The sequence below is a fragment of the Podarcis vaucheri genome (genome assembly GCF_965113315.1).
Source record: "Podarcis vaucheri genome assembly, chromosome: 2".
In the NCBI taxonomy this organism is placed as follows: Eukaryota; Metazoa; Chordata; class Lepidosauria; order Squamata; family Lacertidae; genus Podarcis; species Podarcis vaucheri.
In genome coordinates, this window is record NC_138760.1 from 35,269,742 (window position 1) to 35,295,605 (window position 25,864).

Consider the following 25,864-nt stretch of genomic DNA (forward strand, 5'->3'; position numbering starts at 1 on the left):
GAACCAGTTGTACCGGTCTTGCCAATAGTATGTGTGAAAAGAATCTAGAAGTCTTAGTAGACTACAAGCTTAACATGAGTCAACAGTGTGATGCAGCAGCAGAAAAAGCTAGTGTTACTCGACAGAAGTATAGTATCGCGATCAAAAGTAGTAATAGTACCACTCTATTCTGCCTTGGTCAGACCATGCCAGACTGTGTCCAATTCTGGGTGCCACAATTTAAGAAGGATACAGTGGTACCTCAGGTTACATACGCTTCGGGTTACATACGCTTCAGGTTACAGACTCCACTAACCCAGAAATAGTGCTTCAGGTTAAGAACTTTGCTTCAGGATGAGAACAGAAATCGTGCTCCAGTGGCGCAGCGGCAGCAGGAGGCCCCATTAGCTAAAGTGGTGCTTCAGGTTAAGAACAGTTTCAGGTTAAGTACGGACCTCCGGAATGAATTAAGTACTTAACCTGAGGTACCACTGTACTGACAAGCTGAAACGTGTGCAGAGGAAAGTGATCAAGATTATCAGGGTCTAGAAACCAAGCCATATGAGGAATAATTGATGAAGTTGGGTATGTTTAGCCTGGAAAAGAGGAGACTGAGAGCAGATACCAGGCCTCCTCCTGCAGCTGCTGCCACCGTGGAAGGGCCAAAGGGACCTCAGCCTCTAGGAGTTGGCTCCTATGTGTGGGAGAGTTGCTTTGAACATTGTAAAATCTGAACATTTTACCGTATTTTTCGCCCTATAGGATGCACTTTTTCCCCTCCAAAAATGAAGGGGAAATGTGTGTGCGTCCTATGGGGCGAATGCAGGCTTTCGCTGAAGCCTGGAGAGAGCGAGAGGGGTCAGTGCGCACCGACCCCTCTTGCTCTCCAGGCTTCAGGAGAGCCCCGTCGCCAGCCCCGCAAACTCGGAGGACAGCGGGAGAGGCACAGCGCGCCTTTCCCACTGTCCCCCGACTTGGCTAGAAGGCTGGCGGGGGGGAGAAGCCTGCTCCTCCCCATCGCCAGCCCCGCAAACTCGGGGGACAGCGGGAGAGACGCAGCACGCCTTTCCCACTGTCCCCCGACTTGGCTAGAAGGCTGGCGGGGGGAGAAGCCTGCTCCTCCCCGTCGCCAGCCCCACAAACTCGGGGAACAGCAGGAGAAGGCTGGCGGAGGGCTTTCCTCTCCTCCAGCCCCGCAAGCTCCCAGAGCGATGCCAAAGCTGCACGCAGCTTCCACATGGCTCTGGGTCCCGTTCTGGGGGCTGGGGGAGGGGGAAGCTCCGCTTTCCCCTCCTCCAGCCCCACAAGCTCCCAGAGCGATGCCAAAGCTCGAGCCTCCCCAGCCCCGCGCCTGGGGGGGGAATAATTTTTTTCCCTTTATCCCCCCCCAATCTAGGTGCGTCCTATGGGCCGGTGCGTCCTATAGGGCAAAAAATGCGGTAAATAAAATAAACGGAGATACAAGAAATATAGGTATCTTGACACTGCTTCTTCCCATTCATCTTCTGGTAAATTTCCCCTTCCATTTCCTTTTTTCTGGGGGGGGAGAGGGAAGTGGTGACAATTTCCTTCTCCATAACCGACCTCTCCAGCATTTGAGAGGGGGAGACTTTATGTGTCTCCTCTTCTTAACCAAGGAGGCAGTTTCGGTGCCACTCTATCCCTTGAGCCACTGTCTCATCTCTGTGGTTCCTCCCCCTCCTGCTCCAGGTCCTCTAGCTTGTGCCTTACCCAGCATGCACCACAGCAGAAGAAAGTGTTGACAATAACAAACAGCAGTAGCGGGGGGGGGCAGGAATCCTTGGCTGTGTCACTTCTCCCCCCCAAGACCACGGGCGCCAAATATGGGGGGCCGTGAGTGTGGATATTTTCACCCCTTCCCATTGCAAGAATCTCCTGGCAATGTTTTCAGAAACGAGGGGGCAGAAACTGCTTTTCGCTTCTTCCGCTCCTGCCTGACTCTGTTGGAGTCTGAGTGTTATCTCTGTAAGTGATTAGATGGCTGAGTGAGAATTGTAACTGTTATGTACTGAAGTTCTCACCCTGGGCCAGGAGGGGGATACTGTAGAAAGTTTTCACTCAGGTCCGCATATGCAAATAAGGAATTTAAAGTGACGTTCAGTGATTGGATAGTTACAGAAAGTTGTTACTGTTGCTTTGTAGCTGAGCTCTATATAAGCAGGTTGGCTGAACCCTTCAGTTCAGTTCTGTTCTGGCCTGTGAATAAACAAGAGCTGTCTGAAGAATCGCTGTGTCATCTAATATGTTCACCCACAACTTAACAGTAACACTCTTGCAGTCCAGTAGCCTCTTTGAGTTTTTAGTTCGCAGTAGCTGTTAGACAATAAAGGAGTTATGCTTCAGAGCTTTCTTCCGTGTTATTCATACTCTGCTGAGTTTGGTGCTCACAATGGACAGTTGTGGGTCCAGTGCACTTAGACCTGCTTTCCAGGAGTGGAAGGTCTCTGGAAGTGCTCTCCAGTTCGCTGGCCCAGTCGGGGCAGAAGAAGTTGAGCCCAGTCGTTGGCATTGGCTCAAAGGCGTACTGACAGTGGGGGCCAATCCCCCCCCAATCCAAATCAGAGTGCCGGCCCCCCAACTTCTGTGACAGCTGTATGCACATACTGCAGGGCATGCATGCATGGTACATTGACGTCATGTGGCCCCTGTACCCCTTCAGTAACGGGGGGGGCAAGGTGGCACATGTGTCCCTATCTGGGAGTCGTACCACTGCTGACATCCTTCCCACTCCATCCTCCAGGTGGCAGTGCCTGAGGCTGCCCTGTGGAGCCACAGCGAAAGGGGTGGAGCAGAGGGAGCTGGTCACTGAAGCTGCTCCACACTCAGCTCCATGCTTGGCTTTCTCCCCCTCCTCAATTTTTTGGAACACTGGAGGGTGGCCTCCCCCCCCCTCGCCCACAAAAATATTGAGGGAGGGGAGGCAAAAGAGCTTGGCCCGTAAGATTTGGCAGCCCTGATCAGAGGTAGCCCTGATACAGGCTGGTTAGCCCAGTCTTGCATCTACTAGAATAAACAAATATTCAATTATGAAGTGTGAGATGTTCTTGACAGAACCAAACAGCTCCACCTGGCTGATGAGGCGCCATGACAAATTTAAAATACAGAATTGCATTTACACCCTGTGAGATGTTACGGTAAATGGATTGGTTGTTACTGTAAATAAACCACGACTCCTGTGGTTTTGTTTTGTTTGGTTTAATTAGCTGTAATCTGACATGATGACTGAAATAGGATAAGTGCTGGGCATAAAATAACTTCATTAAATGTTGTTTTCTGAAACTTTCCCTAATTTCCTCTTCTTGAACAGCATTCTTGTTCAGTTGTTAGTTAGGCAATTTGGCCTTACTGTAAGGTGATTATACCATTGGCTACCCTATGTTTTTCAGAAGTGCTTCCTAACAAACCTTCCCCCACCACACACACACACACACACACACACACACACACACACACACTGGTGTAGCGTGGGTTGTCAGCACCCAGGGCAAGGCAAGTAATTTGCGCCCCCTAACCCGTGGATTTTAGTAGGGGCAGAGAGCTGCGAGTGCCAGCGCCCCCCCCCGAAGTTGCGCCTGGTGCGGCCGGCCCCCCTGCACCCCCCACGCTACGCCACCGCGCGCACACACACACAATCTTTATTGGTGCCACCCAAGACAAGACCACAGAACAAACTGTCACAATACCCAAGGTTCTGGGACAATGCTCTTCCCACTCCCACACATTATTCCACATTTTTGGAAGCCTTGCCCTTCCCTGTCCCAACCGTATAACTGCATAACTGAGGAGGTCCACTTACTTCAGATTTTTCTCCTTTGATTGACCTACAACTTCAAAACACAATGAAATGGCACCAAGTTTTTAAAAAAACAAAACCCTGTAAGAATACCTACCTGGCAAGAATCATATTATCTTTATCAAATGTGGAGATGTGAATAGTGACCTGGATAAACAAAAGGGTTGTATGGAGGGGGCCTCATTCAGGATTCACATTTAAACAGTGCAGCATTTCAGGCCAGGCAGATAGATAGATAGATAGATAGATAGATAGATAGATAGATAGATAGAATTTTCGTTGATAATAATAATAATAATAATAAATTTTTATTTATATCCCGCCCTCCCCAGCCGAAGCCGGGCTCAGGGCGGCTAACAACACTAAAAAAGTGCAACAATATAAAAACATCATAAGAATTAATTAAAATCAAAATTAATGGCAACCATAAACTAAAGTATTGTAAAGATTGCTGAAGGAGGGAGTCAGGCTGTGCCCTAGCCAAAGGCCTGGTGGAACAGCTCTGTCTTGCAGGCCCTGCGGAAAGATGTCAAGTCCTGCAGGGCCCTTGTCTCTTGTGACAGAGCGTTCCACCAGGTTGGAGCCGCAGCCGAAAAAGCCCTGGCTCTAGTTGAGGCCAGCCTAACCTCTCTGTGGCCTGGGACCTTCAATATGTTTTTATTAGAGGACCGTAAGTTCCTCTGTGGGGCATACCAGGAGAGGCGGTCCCGTAGATACGAGGGTCCTAGGCCGTATAGGGCTTTAAAGGTTAAAACCAGCACCTTAAACCTGATCCTGTACTCCACTGGGAGCCAGTGCAGCTGGTATAGCACCGGATGAATGTGATCCCGCAGCGAAGACCCCGTAAGGAGTCTCGCTGCGGCATTCTGCACCCGCTGGAGTTTCTGGGTCAGTCTCAAGGGCAGCCCCACGTAGAGCGAGTTACAATAATCCAGTCTGGAGGTGACCGTCGCGTGGATCACAGTGGTTAGGTCAGGGCGAGAGAGGTAAGGGGCCAACTGCTTAGCTTGGCGGAGATGAAAAAATGCCACCTTTGTTATAGCTGCAATCTGCGCCTCCATAGAGAGGGAGGTATCGAAGATTACACCCAAACTCTTAACGGACGGTGCTGGCACTAATTGCACCCCCGCAAGAGATGGGAGTTGCCCCCTCAATCCCATATCGTCCCGTCCCAGCCAGAGGACCTCTGTCTTCGAAGGATTTAACTTCAACCGGCTCCCACGTAACCATCCAGCCACAGCTTCCAAGCATCTGATCAGTGTGTCTGGGGCCGAGTCAGGATGGCCATCCATCAACAGATAGAGTTGGGTGTCATCGGCATACTGATGGCAGCCCAGCCCAAAACTCCGGACAAGCTGGGCGAGGGGGCGCATAAAGATGTTAAAAAGCAACGGGGAGAGAATCGCACCCTGAGGCACTCCACACACCAAGGAGTGGCGGGATGACAGTTCCCCCCCAAGCGCCACCCTCTGTCCCCGACCAGAGAGAAACGAGCGCAGCCATTGAAGGACTGCGCCCTGGATCCCCACGTCGGCGAGGCGGTGGTCCAAAAGTTCGTGATCGACCATGTCGAAAGCTGCTGACAGATCTAGAAGAATCAGCAGCCCCGACCCGCCTCGGTCCAGCTGTCTACGGAGATCATCTGTTAGGGCGACCAGAGCCGTCTCGGTCCCATGACCAGCGCGGAAGCCGGACTGGAATGGATCCAGAGCCGATGTTTCATCCAGAAACCTACCAAGCTGTTCAGCAACCGCTCTCTCAATCACCTTGCCCAGGAATGGAAGATTCGAAACTGGGCGGTAATTGGATAGATCTAAGGGATCTAATGATGTTTTCTTTAAGAGCGGACGCACCACTGCCTCCTTCAGTTCCCCTGGGAATGTCCCGGTGCCAAGGGACAAATTGATGATATCCCCCAGGGGGGCCCGCACCTCGTCTGGACATGCTCTAATCAGCCAAGACGGGCACGGGTCGAGAGGACAAGTGGTGGGCTTTCCAGCTCGGAGGAGTCTGTCCACATCGGCTGGGGATATCCGGTCAAAGTGGTCCAATACTGGACCCGAGGACAGTCGAGGGGCCTCCAGTTCTTTTATTGTATCCAAATTGGCAGGGAGGTCATGGCGGAGCGACAGGACCTTCTCCGCAAAAAAGCTCGCAAATGCCTCACAGCTATGTGTCAAATTGTTATTTAAATTTGGCTGTCCTTCGAGGGACGTTAAAGACCGAATTATACTAAATAATTGTGCCGGGCGAGAGCTAGCGGATGCAATGGAGGCCGAGAAGTAGGACTTCTTGGCGGCCTTCACTGCCATCTCGTAGGTTTTCATAAAAACCCTATAAGATGTTCTTGAGGCTCCGTCACGGGCACCCCGCCATACTCGCTCTAGCCGTCTGAGGTCCCGCTTCATTTTCCGGAGCTCCTCAGTAAACCAGGGAGCCCGGTTTCTGCGGGGTCGCAGAGGGCGCTTAGGTGCGATCTCATTGATGGCTGCCAGGAGCTGGGTATTCCAGCCCTCAACAAGCTCAGTCAATGAGTCGCCAGGGGGAGAAAGGTCCCGCAAGGCTTGACGGAATCTATCAGGGTCCATCAGCCTCCGCGGGCGAGCCCAAATCGGCTCACCACCTAAGCAGGGTGGGGGTGGAACATCAATCCTGGCTTTCAGAGCATAGTGATCCGACCATGGCACCTTCATCGAAGGAGACAGGATCACATCTATACCGACGCCAAAGATCAGATCCAGCGTGTGGCCTGCTTGATGTGTGGGGCCCGAAACAAACTGGGAGAGCCCTAGTGTCGCCATGGAAGACACCAGGTCCAGAGCCTGTGAGGAGGGAGTGGCATCGGCATGGATGTTGAAGTCCCCCAATACCAATAGGTTAGGGAACTCCAAGGCCCAGCCGGCCACCGCCTCCAGCAGGCCTGACAGGGTGGCTGCTGGTGCGCTAGGTGGCCGGTACACCAGCCAGACAGCCAAGCTCACCTCGGAGCCCCACACTAGGCCAACACATTCAATGCCGGGGATCGATGGCGGTGGTAGAGCCCTGAAAGAACAGTCTTCCCGGATTAATAATGCCACCCCTCCCCCCCGGCCCACAGTCCGTGACTGGTGGAGGACGGAGAAACCCGGGGGCGCCATCTCTCGTAAGGTAACAGTTACCCCTCCGCGCACCCAGGTCTCCGTCACACAAGCCAGGTCGACCCCCTGCGAGATGATGAAATCTCGCAGGGTGGCGGTTTTGTTGCCTATAGACCTGGCATTGCACAACACCAGTGACGGAGGTGAGTAATCCTTTCTCACCCTACCCTCGTCTCTCGGGATGGGGCGCAGATTGGAAGGGGTACGAGCATATCCGTATCTCGATCCCCTTCGCCTATGCCATCTGCCCCCACCGCCATACCTCCCTCGCCCCTCCACAGTAGGAATCCCAGGCCTCATACTCGCCTCCATTTACAAAGTATAAAAGCAAACAAACAAACAAACAGGAGGGAAAAAAAAACAATTACACCAAAGCAAAACCAATCCCCACCCCACTCAACAAACCGTCCCACCCCAACCCAAAATAAAACAAAACAAAATAAGAATACATGGATAAAAAACCACCGTTTCTGGTGGTACAACAAAGTAAAAAATAAAAACACTTTTAAAACACTTTAAAATATATAACACGATTAAACATTTGCTGCCACAGCAGCAGTGTCCTTCGAGTTGTGATGGTGGTGAGTCTGGGGCCCGCCCCCAGGCCCAAGGTGGAGAATGGGCTTGCAGGGGGAGCGGTCCTCCCCAAGACTCACCGGCAGAGCGGCAGCAGCGATGTCCCGAGGCCTCCTTGGGGCCTTATATGCTGAGGTGGAGTCTGGGGCCCACTCCCAGGCCCAAGGTGGAGAATGGGCTTGCAGGGGGAGCGGTCCTCCCCAAGACTCACCGGCAGAGCGGCAGCAGCGATGTCCCGAGGCCTCCTTGGGGCCTTATATGCTGAGGTGGAGTCTGGGGCCCGCCCCCAGGCCCAAGGTGGAGAATGGGCTTGCAGGGGGAGCGGTCCTCCCCAAGACTCACCGGCAGAGCGGCAGCAGCGATGTCCCGAGGCCTCCTTGGGGCCTTATATGCTGAGGTGGAGTCTGGGGCCCACTCCCAGGCCCAAGGTGGAGAATGGGCTTGCAGGGGGAGCGGCCCTCCCCAAGACTCACCGGCAGAGCGGCAGCCTGGGGATTATATTTTCTCCATCAATACAGATAACTTTGCTTCCCTTGCTTTGTTGCTTTTTAATATTTTATATTACCATGCCATTCTGTCCTACCAACATGCTTTCTACAAACACTTTGCCTCACTGTGCTGAGACGTCCTTTGCATCCTCACCAATCTCACACACCCCCATTTGCTCAACCCATCACCTAGCTTGTTTTAAGCATTTTTATGTCCACTCCTTCTACTGCCTGCTTTTCTGAGTGCCTCTCATGCCTCCTCTGGCTCAGGGGTGATTACAGCAGCAAGAGCTGGAGGGTGCTCCTCTCCCTTGCAATCTGCACATAGATAAGTATCTGGGATGATGTGAACCTCTTATGGGAAAACATACTTGTTCCATCTGGCAAGCTGTGGTGCCTCTGCAGATGGAACACGTAGAAGAGTGTGACGTTAAATCCCCTCTCCTTCTATAATTTTTAATATTATTAAGATGACTACACACCTCTTCTCAGGAAAATTAGTAAACATGGGCCATTTAAATAATATCAGCATATAGCAGAACTTTTTCTGAGAGGAAGACTAGTGTGTGAGTTTGGCTGGCTTGCTCATTGTGGCTTCGTACACACCGTTCATTCACCTGAAGGGCTGAAGATTTGCACCAGTGTGGGATGAGCAGGGCCAGCCCTAATATTAGCTAAACTGAGGCACCTGTAGATACGGAAAGGCAGGAAGTGAGCAGTGCTATACAGTGGTACCTTGGGTCACATATGCTTCAGGTTACATATGCTTCAGGTTACATACGCTTCAGGTTACATATGCTTCAGGTTACAGACTCTGCTAACCCAGAAATAGTACCTCGGGTTAATAACTTTGCTTCAGGATGAGAACAGAAATTGCGCCGTGGCGGCACGGCGGCAGCAGGAGGCCCCATTAGCTAAAGTGGTGCTTCAGGTTAAGAACAGTTTCAGGTTAAGAACGGACCTCCAGGACAAATTAAGTACTTAACCCTGAAGGAAGGTGAGGACAGGTGACCTCACCTAGGCCCGAAGTCACCCCCCACCAAAGCAGGCTCAAAGCTCCTCAAAGCTTCTCAAAATCATTTTCTCAGCAGCTAAGCATCAGAAACATTCCGTTTGCTGTAACTAAAAAGATTGCAACAAGGTAGAGAACAGAGCCCATTGTCTTCTCAGGCCTTTCTCAGAACCACATTGCAACTTGCTTTCTCTCTGGGAACCATGCCAAAGCACAAGAATGAAACAACGGGAACACTCTGAAAACCCCCTCACCCCCTTTCCTGCCAAGAGTCCACAATAGTCCCAAGACAGCTTTCTGTACATGCTCAGGAACCTCAACATGGGGCAGGACTCCTGAGGGATGCTGATACTTACTTTATGAAAAATGCATCAAAACATTTCAATCCAAGCTAAGCAACACTTTATTTCTTTATCCAACCTAAGAAGCACATTATTTGTCAATGATGTAATACCAGTTTGTGGGTGAATTACTTTTAGGACACCTTTAACAAATGCGAGGGATAAGGTGGCATAGCATCCTAAGACAGTGTTTTGAAACTAAGACGAGCAAGAGAAGGACAGTTGGAGATTCACTTCTGCTTTGCAGCAACATTAATGTGAGGGTCAGAGGGACTGTATCCATCTCATGACTAAAACCTGATGTGCCTTGGTGAGTACAAAACGCAACGCAACGAGGTAGTCATACAAGCACCATAACTTTCTATTTTGACACCTTAATGGAAGCAGGTTCTACCAGTGTGTGGCAGTTGAGGGCTGATGTCACAAGAATCTTGTGGGAGTCATTGTTCCTCGACAGTTGAGTGACTTTCAGTTGGATGCCACCGAACCTGTTTGGTCAAAGCATACACTTTGGTCAGAGAAAAGGTTGTAGTATCTTTTATACTAGAGCCAGTGTGGTGTAGTGGTTAAGAGTGGTGGTCTCGTAATCTGGTGAACCGGGCTCGCTTCCCCGCTCCTCCACATGCAGCTGCTGGGTGACCTTGGGCTAGTCACACTTCCCTGAAGTCTCTCAGCCCCACTCACCTCACAGAGTGTTGTGGGGGAGGAAGGGAAAGGAGAATGTTAGCCGCTTTGAGACTCATGAAGGGGAGTGAAAGGCGGGATATCAAATCCAAACTACTACTCCTCCTCCTCCTCCTCCTCTTCTTCTTTTTCTTCTTCTTCTTCTTCTTCTTTTTTACAGTAATTTTTTTATTTGTTTTCCATTACAGTCCAATAATAGCCTCCTTATAACAATACCAATTTATAATGCAATTATTAATACCAATAGTTCAAATACCGAACTCTATGATTTCGATAAAATGCCTCCCCCACTGTGTGCTAGATTTGATAGTTTGATGATTTTCCTTTTTTTTTCTGTGTTCCAGAATCTTATTAATTTCCGTTACAGTCCGGTCATAATAATAATCCCTTATACAACAACTGCAATATTAATAAATTCTGTTCGTGTTGACACATTAAGTGATTTATAAAGCTACAAGGGAGGAACTCAAAACTATGGCCTCAAACAAACAGGAGCTTAACCGTTTCCCTGCAGGCCATTTTCCCACTAAAAAAATCCCCTCCTGCAGCTGCCTTGCCACCTGCAGGGGAAAGATATTGTGTGTACATATCTTAAACTGTAAAGGAATTTTAAAATCAGGTTGTGATACAGTGGGGAAGAGCGGGTCTAAGGTTCAAAGGGGAGGGTTAAAAATGCCCAAACCCTTGGCTGTGCCTAACTAGCTACTTGGGTGCTGGAACAGGAAATAAGCCTTCTCTTTTTCTTTGTACCTTTCCTAGTGAAAACCCACTCCTTAAAACTCAGTTGGAGCAAATGGCAACTCACAGAAAGCCTCAGTTGACATTTATTCTGATTGGGCGATAAAGAGAGGACTTTCCTGAGGGAAGCTCCAGAGCAAAAGAAAGAAAGACAAAAAAAGGGGGGTACTTGGGCACAGAGCTTTTAACTGCGAACTTGTGATTGGAAACAGTGGGGCAAAAAAGTTAAGTGCAAGCTCTCTACGTTTCCCTCTGATGTGGACTTTTTAGAAAGTATCTTCAACACTATCCTGTCTACCATCTCTGCCTGTCAGCATATTGTCTTCCTTTCTTGGTGCTCCAAAATATGATCTACATCACTAACAAACTGGCAAGTGCACAGACTCTGCACCTGCCGAAAGCTAAACAATATATGACATTTACGTAGTATGTGATTTAATATTGTATGTACGTGTGAGCATTTTAATGACAAACAGTATTTGCAAAGGGATGGGTGATCAGGGTCAGGACTGCAGCGTTCAAGGAAGGGAAATTTAACCCCTTCCCTCTGCACTGTGGTCTCAGTGAGCCCTCCCTCGCCCCCCCAAAAGCTACTATTTGGCACAGAAGGTAAGTTCCACTGGCACCAATGCAACCTTCTCTCCCAACCAAATATCAGAGGGGCAGGGTTTAATTGGGGCAACAGCACAGGAGAAAAGTAGTCCTCTCTTCCATATGTAGTTCTTATCTGGATTTGCGGGGGGGGGGGGGTCGCCTCTGGCTGCTATTTGTAATTTTAAGAACCCCAGGAACATAAGCAATGTTAAAATCATGTTTCCCATCACATGCATGGCACTGCTATGGTCATTTAGGATGAAGACTTTACCCTGCACATGCAAAATATCTCCATATAATCAACACATGGACAGGCAGTGGGTGGGACCATGCCTACTGGCTCCCATATTCAAATATATGGAGATTTGGATCACACGGTGAGGGGTGTTAGATGATGAGGGCTACGGATGTGATCCAGCTCCTGCCTGACCTTTGCTGATTATACACAGATGCATCTGATGCAAAGAGCTTTTACATGCCCTATAATTAAGCTGTCATCTGCAATTAAACCCAAATAATCTTTCCCTGCCCCCATTCAGTTGCAATGAATTCCATAGTGCAGATATGTAATGTATGGGGAAGCTAGAAAGCTTAGTTCCCAACGGGTTGGATAGGTATTCTGAAACGTGTTGACAAGGACGTTTTCTTCTCAAGACAGGAAAGAAAGACTTTCCAGTTGGTTACCTGGTCAGTTTTTTTTTTCCCTTTCAGGTGGTTTGCAACTGAGGAATCAAGATGGCGACTGACAAACGACTGGACTTCATAGAGAATTACTGCACTCTCTTTCTCCATGTTAAGCCTGACAAATGGGCCAAGTTTGCAACTAGTGAGGAAGTCCACTCCATGCTCAATGAGTTCTATGAGAAGCATGATGTGACAGCACTGGTGATCACGCTCAATCCCACTGGACAACTAGTTCCTTGTCTTGGCTTCCCAGCCACACTGAAGAACAAAGGAATTTATTTCGTGAAAAAGAGGCGTGAAAATGTTAACAAAGAGAACTTTCTGGATTTACTCCTTGTTGGAGATCTCAGCCCCTCCCCTGTAGAGCAGATGATGGCTGTCGTGGAAGAGGTGGGCATCCAGTTTCTCTTAGCGGTCACTGAATGATATCTCTTTATAAAGAAACATATGAGAGCATAGTCATAAGAGAGAATGGGATGTATAGTTAATACAGCTCCTTATTTTGGTTCCAACAGGATTCTCAATCTTTCATTAAGTTGCAGACGAAACTGCTGTGATGTAATGGATCTATCCTTTTCCAATGTTGGACAAAGCCAGTCAGGCTTTGGGTCTGGAAGTGAGAGATGCTTCTCCTTAAGCCCATCATATCACCTACAACTGCAATAATGTAAATTTTTAACATTCACCTCACACAGTTGTTGTGAGGGTAGAATTCCTTCTCTGATGCGTCTTTGAGAAACAGCAGGCTTGAAGTGTAAGAAATAAATAAAGCCTACCAGCTCCTGATCGTTAGGAAATGCCCCAAGTGTAAAAATTGCATTGCCACATTACCGTGGTGTGAAGGTTTCTATGGGGTTGCTCGTGCGTAAGCAGGCAACTATCTCCCTGGCTGGGTGCGAACACCTGGCCTGGCTGCCTAAGTAAACCTTATCTGTCCGGACGCCATTCACCCGTGGCTGACTCAGACGCTGGCAGAATCCGTCAGTGGGCGTTTCTTAAACCTCTTCCAGCAAAGAAGCTCCTTGACGCCTAGTCTCTGCCTACCCTCTCTGCGCGAAAGCCTTCTGCGCAAGGAGGGCGTGGGCAACGGAGGACCCCTACTCTCCCCGCTGGTCCCAGGCAAGGAGTCATGGGACCGCCTCGCCGCTTCCCCCATCCGCCCCCCTTCTCCACTGGTGCTATGCTGATTCTCTTCCCCAGAAGATGGGCTGCTTCTCCCGATCCCTGGACGCTCTCTGGAATCCCTCTGGCTTTTGCTCTCTCCCTCCGGCACTGATGGCAGTTCCCTGACACCTGGCTATACTGGTTGATGATTAAATTCACCATATTCAAATTGTGCATTAGAAAACATTTAGGGTATGTCTGTGCCAGAGCCTTTCCTGGACTTGTCTGAACAACTGGTTCAGTCTGCACAAAATGTTCTCTCTAATTATGGTTCTGCCTCTTGTTGGTGTGGCAGAGTGTTACTCAGGATCCAGAGGCACTAATATTTTCCAGCGCTTTGGGACAGATGACATGATTAACATAGTCACTGGCAAGTTTATTATCCTCTTTGTAAATGCTCAAACCCAGCCCCTTGCTTTTCTTTGCACATGTTAAGCTATATAGGAAGCTGTCTTCCACCAGCTAAGAACTGCTTCCCACCTAGCCACAGCAATGCCTGCTCTGACTGGCAGCAGCTGTCCAGGGAGACATCACATCACCTGCTGCCTGGGATTGCTTTTACTGGAAGTGCAGGGAACTGAATGTGAGTAACCCAAAGAGCAGCACAGGAACATATGATGATGCAAGACAAAGACACAAACACAGAAGAATTGCAGCAAACAGCACTAACGTGGTCACTAATAATAATAATAATAGTAATAATAATAATAATAAATTTTATTTATACCCTGACCTCCCCAGCCAAGACCAGGCTCCGGGCGGCTAACAACCAATAATAAAAACAAGTTGATTAAAATACAATTTAAAAAACAAGATTAAAATACAACACTAAAACATTAGGATGCAGCCTCTTCACAGGAGGACAAAGGAAAAAGAAAGAGGGGGAGGGAATCAAACTGATTCTAAGCCAAAGGCCAGGTGGAACAACTCTGTCTTACAGGCCCTGCAAAAAGAAATCAGATCCCGCAGGGCCCTGGTCTCATGAGACAGAGCGTTCCACCAGGCCGGAGCCAGTGTTGAGAAGGCCCTGGCTCTGGTTGAGGCTAATCTAACTTCCTTAGGGCCCGGGACCTCTAGGGTGTTGCTATTTATGGACCTTAAGGTCCTCCGTGGGGCATACCAGGAAAGGCAGTCCCATAGGTATGAGGCCATGAAGGGCTTTAAAGGTCAAAACCAGCACCTTAAATCTGACCCTGTACTTCACCGGGAGCCAGTGCAGCTGGAAAAGCACTGGGTGAATATGCTCCCATGGCAGAGACCCTGTGAGGAGCATCACTGCAGCATTCTGCACCCACTGTAGTTTCTGAGACAGCTTCAAGGGCAGCCCCGCGTAGAGCGAATTATAGTAGTCAAGCCTGGAGGTGACCATCACATGGCTCACTGTGGCCAGGTCGGGGCCTCCAGGTTTGCCCTGCCACCAGCTTCTCATGGTCCCAGACTTGCCACAACCTACTATCAAAGAGTGATTCCTGAGCATGTTTGAGCACTGCAATGTTTTGGGACTGTGGCGGTGAGGGTTTGCCCATCTTTATAAAACTTGATATTTACAAAGCAGCCAACTCAACAAAAACTTTAAAGGGGGGGGGGTACACAGGTATGGAGTTTGTTGCCCTTTTCAGCACTTTCTTTAGTTCAACAATATCGCCGTTGAGATGTGGCAAACATAACTTCACCCAGTATTCCAAATGTGGTCACACCACAGATTTGTAGAAAGGCATTGCAATATTGGCAGTTTTGTTTTGGATCCCATTCCTAAATATCCCTAGTGTAGGATTTGCCCTTTTCACAGCTTCTGTATGCTGGGCTGCCTGACAAAGCCTAACAGTGCAATTCTGTCCTCAAGTTATTCCAGCTGGGCAGGGTTAGGCTCACTGCCATGTTCCTGCACTGGTGAAAGGCAATACATTGAAATGGTGCATTACCATTGCACCAGTGTAATGTAATACTGATGTTATGATGGCATTGCAGTGATGTGGTGGCTGTCAGAATCATAGGACCATGACTTCCAAAAAAGACGTTCCAGCCACTGGGATGTTTAAAAAAAGAGGCTGGACTTTTCCAGAAAACTTTTAGATTTTATTAAAAATAATTCGATACAGTGTTGTGATCAGTAATGTTTGAAACAGAGCAATTATTTCCCTCTAGGTGGTCTATTCCTTATTTATGAAGCACGAAAACCTTGCTGAATGGCCTCAAGTGGTGGCTGATGATGTTATACGGGCAGCACACAGACTGAAAAATGAGATGTTTGTGATGGGAGGAAAGATCAAAGGGAAAACACTGCTTCCTTTGCCAGACCACATAGATACCTTGGAGAGTTCAGCGGATATGTTTGACACGTGGGTGCCCTAAAATAATGTCTGCCAATGTCTATACTTCTTGTTGTCTTGTACATTGTGTATGTGCAGCATATGCAGAACCCATTATTTTCATTTATTTTTTTAAAAGGCTACTCTCATCCCTAAAGGGCAATAACTTGCATGTATGTATTTGGCATGCCTCCATGCTGTGATCCTCAGAGATGCCCACCACCAAGGAAGAGCGATGGCCCAAACAAAGGGAAATACAAACGTTCCTGGTTGTAAAGGCACAGGGACCCAGGAGGGAATCCAAGGACCATTAGGCAGTGCTCCTGCAGCTAAAGAGATCCTGGAACAATTTACTGAGTTTTATATTATAGCCGGGCTGGCTAGTAACTGAATGGAGCTCCCTTTATTAACTTTTAGTTCAGAGGTTCTTAACTTGTGGCCCATGGCACCTAGGAGGTCCACTTTTAAGGGGTCTGTGAACCAAGTGCAAAAAAACCCCAAACAATAAAATAAATAGTATGCAAAATTGTGTATGTGTTTATGTGCATTGGAAGGGATTCCATAGGTTTCCTCAGATTTTCAAAGGGGCCTGTGACCCCAAAGAGGTTAATAACCACTATGCAAGTTGCTTCGAGATCAGGAGTTAAAACTGTTTTCACCATACTGTCCTTTGTGGGTTCTTTCAGGCTTCCTAGAGCTGTGGACAGTACGCTGTTACACTCCATTGAAACCATCATCATTGACTGGTCTCATCAGATACGAGATATCCTGAGCAAAGACTCAGCACAGCCTCTTCTGGATGGCTTGAACCCATTACCCAGAGTGGAATTTGATTTCTGGTACAGCCGGCAGGTTAACCTGCAGTGTATAAATGAACAGGTAGGTGGGAGTTTATGGGTACTTCATGAGACCTGACTGCAAACCACCATATGGTCATGAAAACAAGTTGCTAAAGTTGGGGGTTTTGTGTTTTTGTTTCTCCCAGCTGTATGCCCCTCAGGTGAAAAAGATTGCTGATATTTTGGAGAGGGCAAAGAGCTGTTACTGGCCAGCACTCAGGAATGTTTTCAAGGACGTCTCTGCAGGTACTACCTCCTTTCTTAAAATAAATGACCGCCAGCAAGTTGTTTTGGGTCATATGTAACAAATGGCTTTCAAGCCCCTCCTTAATTTACCTACTCTGTCATTTTTGTTTTATACAGGACTGAAGGAGGCTGATGATATTAACTTGTACTTGCAGCCACTGAAAGTTGTGTTGGAAGAAGTGGAACAAGCTGAATATCATCAGGTATATATATTAAAGGGGGGAAATAACATTTGAGAATTAAAATAGGCCACCTTGCTTATGCATCACTGCTAAGACCCTCTTAAAAAATGAATTGCTAGCCATTTTTACTGCTACAATGGTGTATAAAAATATCTGGAAGGCAACAGTTTGGGCAGGCTTGGTGTATACATTTTGTGTGTCTTCCACAATACTTTACTGAGGGTTATATTCTATGTAGCACTATGGTGAATGTTCACCAAGAAGTCCATCGTTATCCAAAAAGTTCAAAAAAAGGCTGTTTTCAATGGCCTACAAACACCTCTGTGAAGAGGAGCTTATGTCCTAGCTTCCACCCAACCAATCAGAGCTGTACTTACCTGCAAGTAAAGAAGTTCATTTCTTAACATTTAATAATGCAATCTAAGGGTAGCCTAAGCAGTCCTTAGTAGCTAGGAAAGTGCAGAATCGAGTCCAAGTGCTCTTACAAGAAGTAGCAACAATAAGCTTGGTCCAGGAACAAGAGCCAACGTTCAGAAGTCTGAGATTGGTAACTAGAGTTCCATGGATGTCGTGATGTTCCTACAAGCAGTGGTGGAGGAAGAGGAGTGTGCACCGCCCCCATCAGTGTGATCCTGGTGGGGTGCCATTGCGGTTGCCCCCCTGCCCGCGCTGGACGCCACACCCCCACAGGCGGCATGCCACGCCCCCGGGACGCACGCCATCCCCGTCCTCGCCTGCTCTCCGCACCCTGGTGCCGGAGCATGAAACTCCACCACTGCCTACAAGTTTCCCACCTACCCACCAATATTTTAAACAGAGATGAAGAATGCCCAGCTACTCACAGGAATCCGTATCCCTGCAGGAATTCCTGGGTTTTAGGCATGCACTCTGCCTCATGCCTTTCCTTGGGGTAAATAAATGATGCAAATGCGGCGTCACTTATTGCTGAAGAATTTATGCTCCCTTTGGAGAAATTCAGTAAATTTGTCCGTCCAAAAATAGGGTGGAGAATTTTTAGAGGCCATTTGCATACAGCTCAAGTTAAAAATAAACCACCTTACCTTAAACATGTGAAATTTAGTTGTTTGAAACCTTTACTTTCTCTTTTTTTAATATGTCCACACAGCTTCCTCCATTCATCAGCAATGTCATGTACACCGTATGCTTGATCTGGGCCAATTCTGAATACTACAACATTCCATCCCGGATCATTGTCGTATTGCAGGAGATCTGTAACCTCTTCATTGAATTGGTACTGTTCTGTGAAAATAAAGTTCTAGATTGGGGGGATTCCCACCCCCCTTCCACATATTCTTTTCTTCGTTTCTTCTAATTTCCATCTGGTTTTGGTTTTGGTTTTGGTGACTGCAGCCATTAAATATAGTTTCAGCCAAATTTATTTTGCAGATGCTGAAACTGGTTAACTGGAAGGTGGGGTGGGGAATAGAAAATGAAACAGGGCCTGGGCAGGTTTGGTTAAGAGCCTAAAGCGAGTGCAAAATTTCAGCAGAAATTGTTGCACTGGGAGGACTTGCCCTTCTTGCTTCTATCTTGTGGTTCATACCTGATCCACTGAAACAAGTAAGAAGTTGGTCAATTCCAGTTGTGAGCTCAGGATTGCCCACATTTGTGTTTCAACAGTCAAAGGAAAAATGAATGGTACACATGCTTAGGTGTGCTGCGGAAAGTCAGGGGTATAGGTGGTCAATGGTATTGTTGTCACAGAGTCCCAACCATTGCTTGTCCTCCCATTTGGATGAGATTTGCAGACAGTTTGACCTATCACTTTGCATGTGCATAAGCAGGCAGTGGAGGAGCCTAAATCACAGCATCAATGAAAGCCATTATTTCCTGCTGTAACAAGCTCACTTTGTGTTGATAAATTTTGAGCAATATAACAACTACCTGAAGGGACTGATTCATCAATGCACTGCCTTGCACTGCCAAACTGTTGCAGGGTTCTACTTCCAGTTTGCTTTAATGTGCCCTGTTCACCTAAGCGTCATCTTTGACTACACTGCTTTCTATTTAGACACGTAATTTTCTGAGTCCCGAGGAAGTGCTCAAGGGCTTACAAGGTGAAATTGAAGAGGTGCTAGGAGGGATCAAGCTGGGTATCTCCGTGATAGAGAAACTCTACAAGACTTACGACGTTTGCTGCACAGATATGATGCCCACGTTTTTTAAGGTGGGTTACTGATACCAGTGGACTTTGGTTCTCAGAGAAAGCATTACTCAGAACTTCACAGTGCAGCACATTCCGTATAAGTTATTCCATTTAATAATGTGGAAAACTATTTTATTTATTTTTAAAAAATGTTTTTATTTCACTTTACAGATATAAATTTATAACAAAACTACATACATATCCATATAGATTTCTCTGAATCTGGAGACTCCCCCCCCATCCTCTCCATGGGTCTTATTGTCAACGTTTTCAACTGCATATTATTTCATAATCTATATTTTATATCTATCCATATTGTCCATTGTATTTGTTACATTACAAGTGAGATTAAAATGCTCCTAATGTTTTCATTTGCTTACATTGGTCTCCTAAATAAATTATAAATTTTCCCCATTCTTTCTTGTGGAAAACTATTTTAAACAGCTCTACCTGGTCAGGGCTGCTTCTAGATACAGTTGTTCAATTTCAGAATTTTACTTGCAGAAAAATTCATATTAGGAAGCAATTTTCCCTCAACTTCAGGTTGGCTGGTCACTGAGGGCCCATCCACAATTTACGTTAAGTCTGGGCTTAGTTTTCCCATTATCAGTTTAGTTCGGAGCTCTGCATTCCCACCTGATTTCTTGTCTCAGATTTTGCCTGGGTTTTATTCAGGGGGAAACATCTGCAAACCTGTTTCCCCATTCATTCTTCTAGCATGCTTTTCTTATTGTCTCCTCCTCCTCCTCTGCCCACCCATGGCAGCCGAGTTGAGCATGTACGTACAGATTTTTATTATTATCAAGGGGGCATCTTTGTGCTATGCTCAGATTTCCAGACCTCTGCACAAACAAAGCACCAGAAATCATGGTGACGGTCTGTGCATTGCTTGTTTTTTTCTGTTAGCTCGTGTGCAAAGTTATGACTGGAAGGGATGTTTGTTTGGTCACAGAGCAAAATGGCCGCAGAACTCCATTCAAGCAGCACACAACGCATGTCCTTTGCACCTGGGGACTAAGTGAGCAGCAATTTGCAACAAGCTTTGAGCAAGTCCCTTAGGGGTTCCTCCCACTCCTTGCAGTCCCGGAGACAAAACGGTCTTTTGAAGGCCATGGGTACTGTTTCTTCCATTGCACAGCGCTACAGTTTTCAGACGGCTTTAACAGTCGCTCCCTTTTCCCAGGGAACTCTGGGAACTGGAAAGTGAGGGGAATAGCAACCTCCTAATGACTCTCAGCATCCTTAATAAACTACAGTTCCCAGGATCCTGTGGGAGAAAGTATGGCAGTTTCAAGTGGTATGTGAATATACCTTTAAGGGCACCTCCCATATCTTGTTTAGGAGCTTAGGCCTAAGCAGGAAGCAGGGCTGAAAGCAGAGTGAGAACGTAGCTTAAGGGGGGGGGGGGAGACTGTTGTTCATTGTCCTTTAACAAAACTATTTCTTATTCAGCTTCTCTGACCTACACATCTTTAGACAGATAATACTACTGTATGATACCAGTTTAAATATATATAGTGCAAATGGGGCCTTAAAGTTGCAGCTAAATGCAGCTGCTGCCTATATAGAGTTGGTCACACTCTCTTGTTTCTGTTTGCAGGACAAAGAACCCCAGTACTGGGAGTTCCCTTCCACACTAGTTTTCACTAGAATGAATTCATTTTTTCACAGACTGAAGACAATAGAGGTGAGAATTAAACTATCTAGAATAAGAAACAACCATAGCTAAAAGTTGCACAGACCCCAAAAATGTGTGTGTGTGTGTAATGATATTTAAAATCACATACCATATTTTTGTTTTCAGAAAACTATATTTAAAAGTGATAACACTGGACAAAGTAAATTTTAGTGACCCTTGTTATTGTTTAAAATAATCAGTGTTGAAGCCACTTGTAAAAAAGCGTTTCCTGTTTAAGGAATGTAAAGAGAGCTGATTAGCAGCAAAACCAAGTCATTTAAAGTTTATTCAAAAGAAGGAGGCGGTTGGTAACTGTGTTCATTTGTGTATTTTTTTTAGGAACTATACATGACTTCAATTGAATTTCTCAAACTGGAGAAAATTGAATTGGGAGGTGTGAGAGGCAATATCTTAGGGAGGCTGGTGGTTCAAATTTATGAGGAGGTTCTCGAATATGTTAAGGTCTTTGTTGAGTGCAAATATGATCCTTTAGATCCGGCAGATGAGGTTAGTAATTTCAGTATGGGACATTTATTCATATGTAGATGGCATAAATTATTTGCTTACTGTAAGGGACAAAATCCCAATGTGCTCTAATTACTATAGCAACAAATGTATTCTCTTCAAGGTAGTTGGCCTAGCTTATTTTCTACTTGGGTTTAATTAAGTTTTAAAAGTCAACAGATATGGTACATGATTGTTATAACTCATTTGTTGTTGTTGTTGATTGTTATTATTATAATTGAAAGCAATTTGATGAAGACTTTGCAGACTTCCAGATCAAAATTCAGGATTTAGATCGACGGCTGTCCACCATTTTCTATCAAGGATTTGTTGACTGCTCCAGTTTTGAATCTGCTGTCAAGGTACATACATTCCTGAGTTTAACCTAAACCCATATAGCTTTATCTGCAGTGGAGCAAGCAGTAATTTTACCTGCAGGAGCAAGCAGTAATTTACGCTCCTGCAGGTAAAGAAGCCAGTTTTGTCCCTAGCTGCCATGGAAGGTCCATCCCATGCAAGGAAGAAAATACTTTGCTTTTTCAGATCTGAGCCCACTGAAGATTAGCATTAAATTTTCAAGCAAACATCTCCTAGGGTAGTAAGCAGCGGGATTGTGTGGGGTCTCTCTCAGTGTCAGCCCACCTCCTTTCTACTTCTTTGAGTGCCATTTATAATCACCAAATGAGAGGGGGAAAGAGAATACAGCTTTGTACCAAGTTTGCACACACTCATGTGCATGTGTATGCAGATTTAGAAATGATGACAATGATTTAAGTAGGAACAGACTACATCTCACCATAGCAAGGAAGATGATAAGCCGGTTACCATTTTTGCCTGTTCAGTCTTCTGTCCTGCGGCTAACTGTTAATGGGATCTGCTTGATCTCAAAAGGCAGGGAGTTTCAAAGGGCAGGTGCTGCCTGTCACACGAAACAACTTACAAATCCAGAACAGGTATTATATGGCACCTCTAGTAGTGCCAATTCTGCTGATCAAAGTGGTCAAGTAGGCACATGTGAGGCAAGGCAATCTTGTAGGTAAGCTGGTCCCAATATGCCAATAGTAACATCTTGAAACTGGCCCAGTAGCAAGCTGGCAAACAGTGCAGATCTCTGAGTGTAGGTGAACTAACATGAATGCATTTAAACAACAACAAAAGCTTTCACTGCCACTTTCTGAGTACTCTCCTCATTTTCTACTCTTTTTAATAATTGTGTTTAATGAGTTGTGCATAATGTCTGCTTTCATTATGATTTATTGATTTTGTTTAGACACCAGTTGATGGCCTGTTAAATTGATAAATGGGCGCTAGGAATCATGTAATCATATGACTATAAAAATGATAATAATGGTTTACCAGTGGTTTACCATTATCCCAATTAACAAGTACAGTCATACCTCGGGTTACAGACGCTTCAGGTTGCGTTTTTTCGGGTTACAGACCACTGAAACCTGGAAGTACCGGAACGGATTACTTCTGGGTTTTGGCGGTTGCGCATGCACAGAAGCGCAAAATCGCAGAAGCGCTGAATTCAACCCGCGCATATGCAGATGCGCCGCTGCGGGTTGCAAATGCTGTGGGTTGCAAACGTGCATTCCGCATGGATCATGTTCGCAACCCGAGTGTCCACTATATATCAAGTTTAGTCTCCAGTCTGGACAGCAGTGCATACAAAGGTAGTCAGTCACCAATGCAACAGAGTGATTGTGGCCATTTGCAGATATTAAATTAATTGCTATAACATGTAAAGGCTGTGGTAGAGTTCACCAGGGATAACAGAAGCTGATGTCATCTATTTGATTTGGTTTAAAGTTGCTTTTACTAGAACCGGGATGTGAGTCAATGTGGATCACTCCTTCTAATAGCAAACCTGGGTGCTGGGAGTCAACAGGATAGAACAACTTGGAAAGCTCTTAGCTTGTCTTGGGGGGAACCCCAAGGTTTACAGAATTAAATACCTGCTAAAAAAAAAAGGCACAAGGCGGACTGAGTATACTCAGTGGCCCATGGCATGTTGAGTGTCAGATGGAAAAGAAAACCAGAAAACCTAGGGAGGGGAATGGAATAAAACATTTTGGAGGAGAGTATGGCTGTCTGGCTAGAACCCTAAACAGGAACACACCTCTTAGGAGGAAAGTTCTTACTGCAAAATGTTATTGCAGGTCCACTTGCTTAGCATAATTCAGAATGGATTTACAAATGTATCTCAGAAAACATATAATTTTTAAAAACTGGGACCTCCTTTGTGATTTTTGTTCTCTAGCAAATCCATATGTTTGCATCCCTGTTGGATCGACCATTAATAAAGGCAGACGTAGCACCGCACTATGCTACCCTTCTGGAGATGTTCAATGTTGAGCTGGCCAATGCAAAGATTTTATATGATGCCCAAATAGCTGCCACTGCAGCAGGTGATGGTGTGCCTCCCCTTAGCAAAAACATGCCCCCTGTTGCCGGGCAACTGAAGTGGGCTTTGGAACTCCAGGAAAGATTGCAGCTCCCAAGGAAAGACTTGCGGGCCATTGATCATCCGTGAGTAGCAAATCATTTATAACTCACATTACCCACACGCTATTTCCTGAAGTAATATTAAAAGCTATAAGGCAGCTTCGTTTGCAGTGTCAGTTAAATTCCACTGCCCATCTGAAACTGAACTTTCTCCTTTCTGCAGGGTTATGTTCAGTTCTGAGGCCAAGCTGATATATGCAAAGTATGATGAAATGATACGTTTGCTGCAAGGTTACCGTGAGAAAATTTATGCAGATTGGATTGGCCGGGTTGACAGAGATTGCCAGTTCAACCTAGAGCAGCCACTGATCCATAGAGATCCAGAGACTAATCTTATTAGTGTGAATTTCAGCAAAGAGGTGTGTGAATAGGAAGAGAGCATGCTAGCATGTGATTTCTGGCTGCTATGTGTTAGAAAATATATTATTGTGCTATAGTGATATAATGCTACACTGCTGCGGTGGTGCTATATGGGTGTACATTTCTGTACTTCCTTAAAAAAAAAAAAGAATCCTGTTTTAGTGATAATTTCAACATTTATTTCAAAAAACAAAGTCATAAAATAGTGCCCACCCCAAATGTTATAATGGAGGCACGCTGAACCGTGAATAGTTTCCACTTTCCCAATAAGTCTACTTTCCTTGAATGGTGCTAGCTAAAATCCCACCCTTTTAAAAAGACATGAAGAGGAACACTAAAGGTATATCCACTTGTGGAGATTGCACCACTCTTTCGTTCTTTCTGTAATCTGAGAAAAGACAGGAGAACCCCAGGTTTGGTTTGGTTTGGTTTGGTTTGGTTTGGTTTGGTTTGGTTTTTTGAGAAAGGATGGTAGTGACTGAGTGATGGCGTCATGTGGATATTCTGTAAAAAGTCAGTGAATGAAGCGTAACAGTTCCACAGTAAATGCCTGGTGTGGAACCATACTCAGTTCCCGTGGTCCCGCACACTTCCCTTTCTCTTCCTTCCAAGTGCCTGGTCTTCATCTAGAGAGGGAAGGCCATGCCATTAGATCGGGGGGGGGGGTGTTTCCATTTATAGAAGGGCATTCATTTCTCCCTACTATATTATCGTGTAGCTGGTAGCTGTTCTCCGTGAAGTCAAGTACCTGAACTTTCAGCAGCAGAAGGAAATTCCGGACAGTGCTGGAAGCCTCTTTTCTCAGAATGAAACATTTCGGAAGTTTGTGGACAACTTGGATCTCATAGTTGGCTGGTATAACAAGGTATATCTATCTATCATCTATCTATCTATCTATCTATCTATCTATCTATCTATCTATGGAATAAAGAAGTATGGTGCCTCGCAAGACGAAATTAATCCGTTCCGCGAGTCTCTTCATCTAGCGGTTTTTTCGTCTTGCGAAGCAGCCCGATTAGTGCTATTAGCGGTTTAGCGGCTATTAAAGGTTTAGTGGCTATTAAAGGCTTAGCGGATTAGCGGCTAAAAGGCTATTAGCGGCTTAGAAAAAGCGGGGAAAGCGGGGAAAAATCGGAACACTCGCAAGATGTTTTCATCTTGCAAAGCAAGCCCATAGGCAAAATCGTCTTGCGAAGCAGCTCATAAACGGAAAACCCTTTCGTCTAGCGGGTTTTCCGTCTTGCGAGGCATTCGTCTTGCGGGGCACCACTGTAGCTGTGTATTTTTTCCTTTGGTTTGTAGTTTGCATTTTTCTGCAAAGAGCTCATGGTAGAATACATTATTCTCCCTAACCCCTATTTAATCCTCGTGTCAACCTTGTGAAGTTGATTGGGCTGAAGGGTAGTAACTGGACCAAGATGACCCAGTGATCTTCATGGTCCCTGTTCTAATCCATCACTCTTAACCGCTATTCCGAGTAATGGTGTCTGAGCACAATGGAAAACCACTGTACAATGTACAAAACTTAAAGGAATAAGGCAGAACAAGACAGTACAGAAAGTCACTTTCTCTCTTTTGTTTATTGCTTTGCCTAAATCACCCACTAGTGTCCTTTGAGGTTCAGCAGTTCAGCCCTGCAGCTGCTGAATCTCCTGCTCAGTCTAATCCTAATGCCCCGCCGTTGATCCCAGCAGAAACTCCTTGTCAGGGGTCCAGACCTCTCTAAGTGTCTAGGATGGAGTCAGTGCCAATTCCAGGTTTTGGAGGGCCTGTGCTTAGATACCCTGCTTGGGTTCTACTCCCTCAGTGAGTCCACTTCCTCGCCTTCCTTATCACTGACAGCTGCTGCTGCTCTTCCTC

The 25,864-nt window shown here is 46.3% G+C and overlaps 1 protein-coding gene across 2 annotated transcripts in view; it reads left to right on the plus strand.

The window, feature by feature from the left end:
- The first annotated feature begins 9,774 nt into the window (after positions 1 to 9,774).
- DNAH17 (dynein axonemal heavy chain 17) overlaps positions 9,775 to 25,864 on the plus strand; it is a 97,562-nt gene continuing 81,472 nt past the window's right edge. The window contains exons 1-14 of one of the 2 annotated variants that reach the window (XM_082213328.1): positions 9,775 to 9,872; positions 12,075 to 12,437; positions 15,357 to 15,550; positions 16,207 to 16,399; positions 16,506 to 16,605; positions 16,723 to 16,808; positions 17,914 to 18,039; positions 18,820 to 18,975; positions 20,555 to 20,641; positions 20,972 to 21,139; positions 21,382 to 21,498; positions 23,400 to 23,668; positions 23,808 to 24,003; positions 24,723 to 24,869. In XM_082213328.1, coding sequence (XP_082069454.1) covers positions 12,099 to 12,437; positions 15,357 to 15,550; positions 16,207 to 16,399; positions 16,506 to 16,605; positions 16,723 to 16,808; positions 17,914 to 18,039; positions 18,820 to 18,975; positions 20,555 to 20,641; positions 20,972 to 21,139; positions 21,382 to 21,498; positions 23,400 to 23,668; positions 23,808 to 24,003; positions 24,723 to 24,869 — 2,178 coding nt within the window. In that variant the 5' untranslated portion in view covers positions 9,775 to 9,872; positions 12,075 to 12,098. Of the gene's footprint in view, positions 9,873 to 12,074; positions 12,438 to 15,356; positions 15,551 to 16,206; positions 16,400 to 16,505; positions 16,606 to 16,722; positions 16,809 to 17,913; positions 18,040 to 18,819; positions 18,976 to 20,315; positions 20,334 to 20,554; positions 20,642 to 20,971; positions 21,140 to 21,381; positions 21,499 to 23,399; positions 23,669 to 23,807; positions 24,004 to 24,722; positions 24,870 to 25,864 lie in introns of those variants that run through there. The other variant, XM_082213329.1, reaches the window with a different exon arrangement.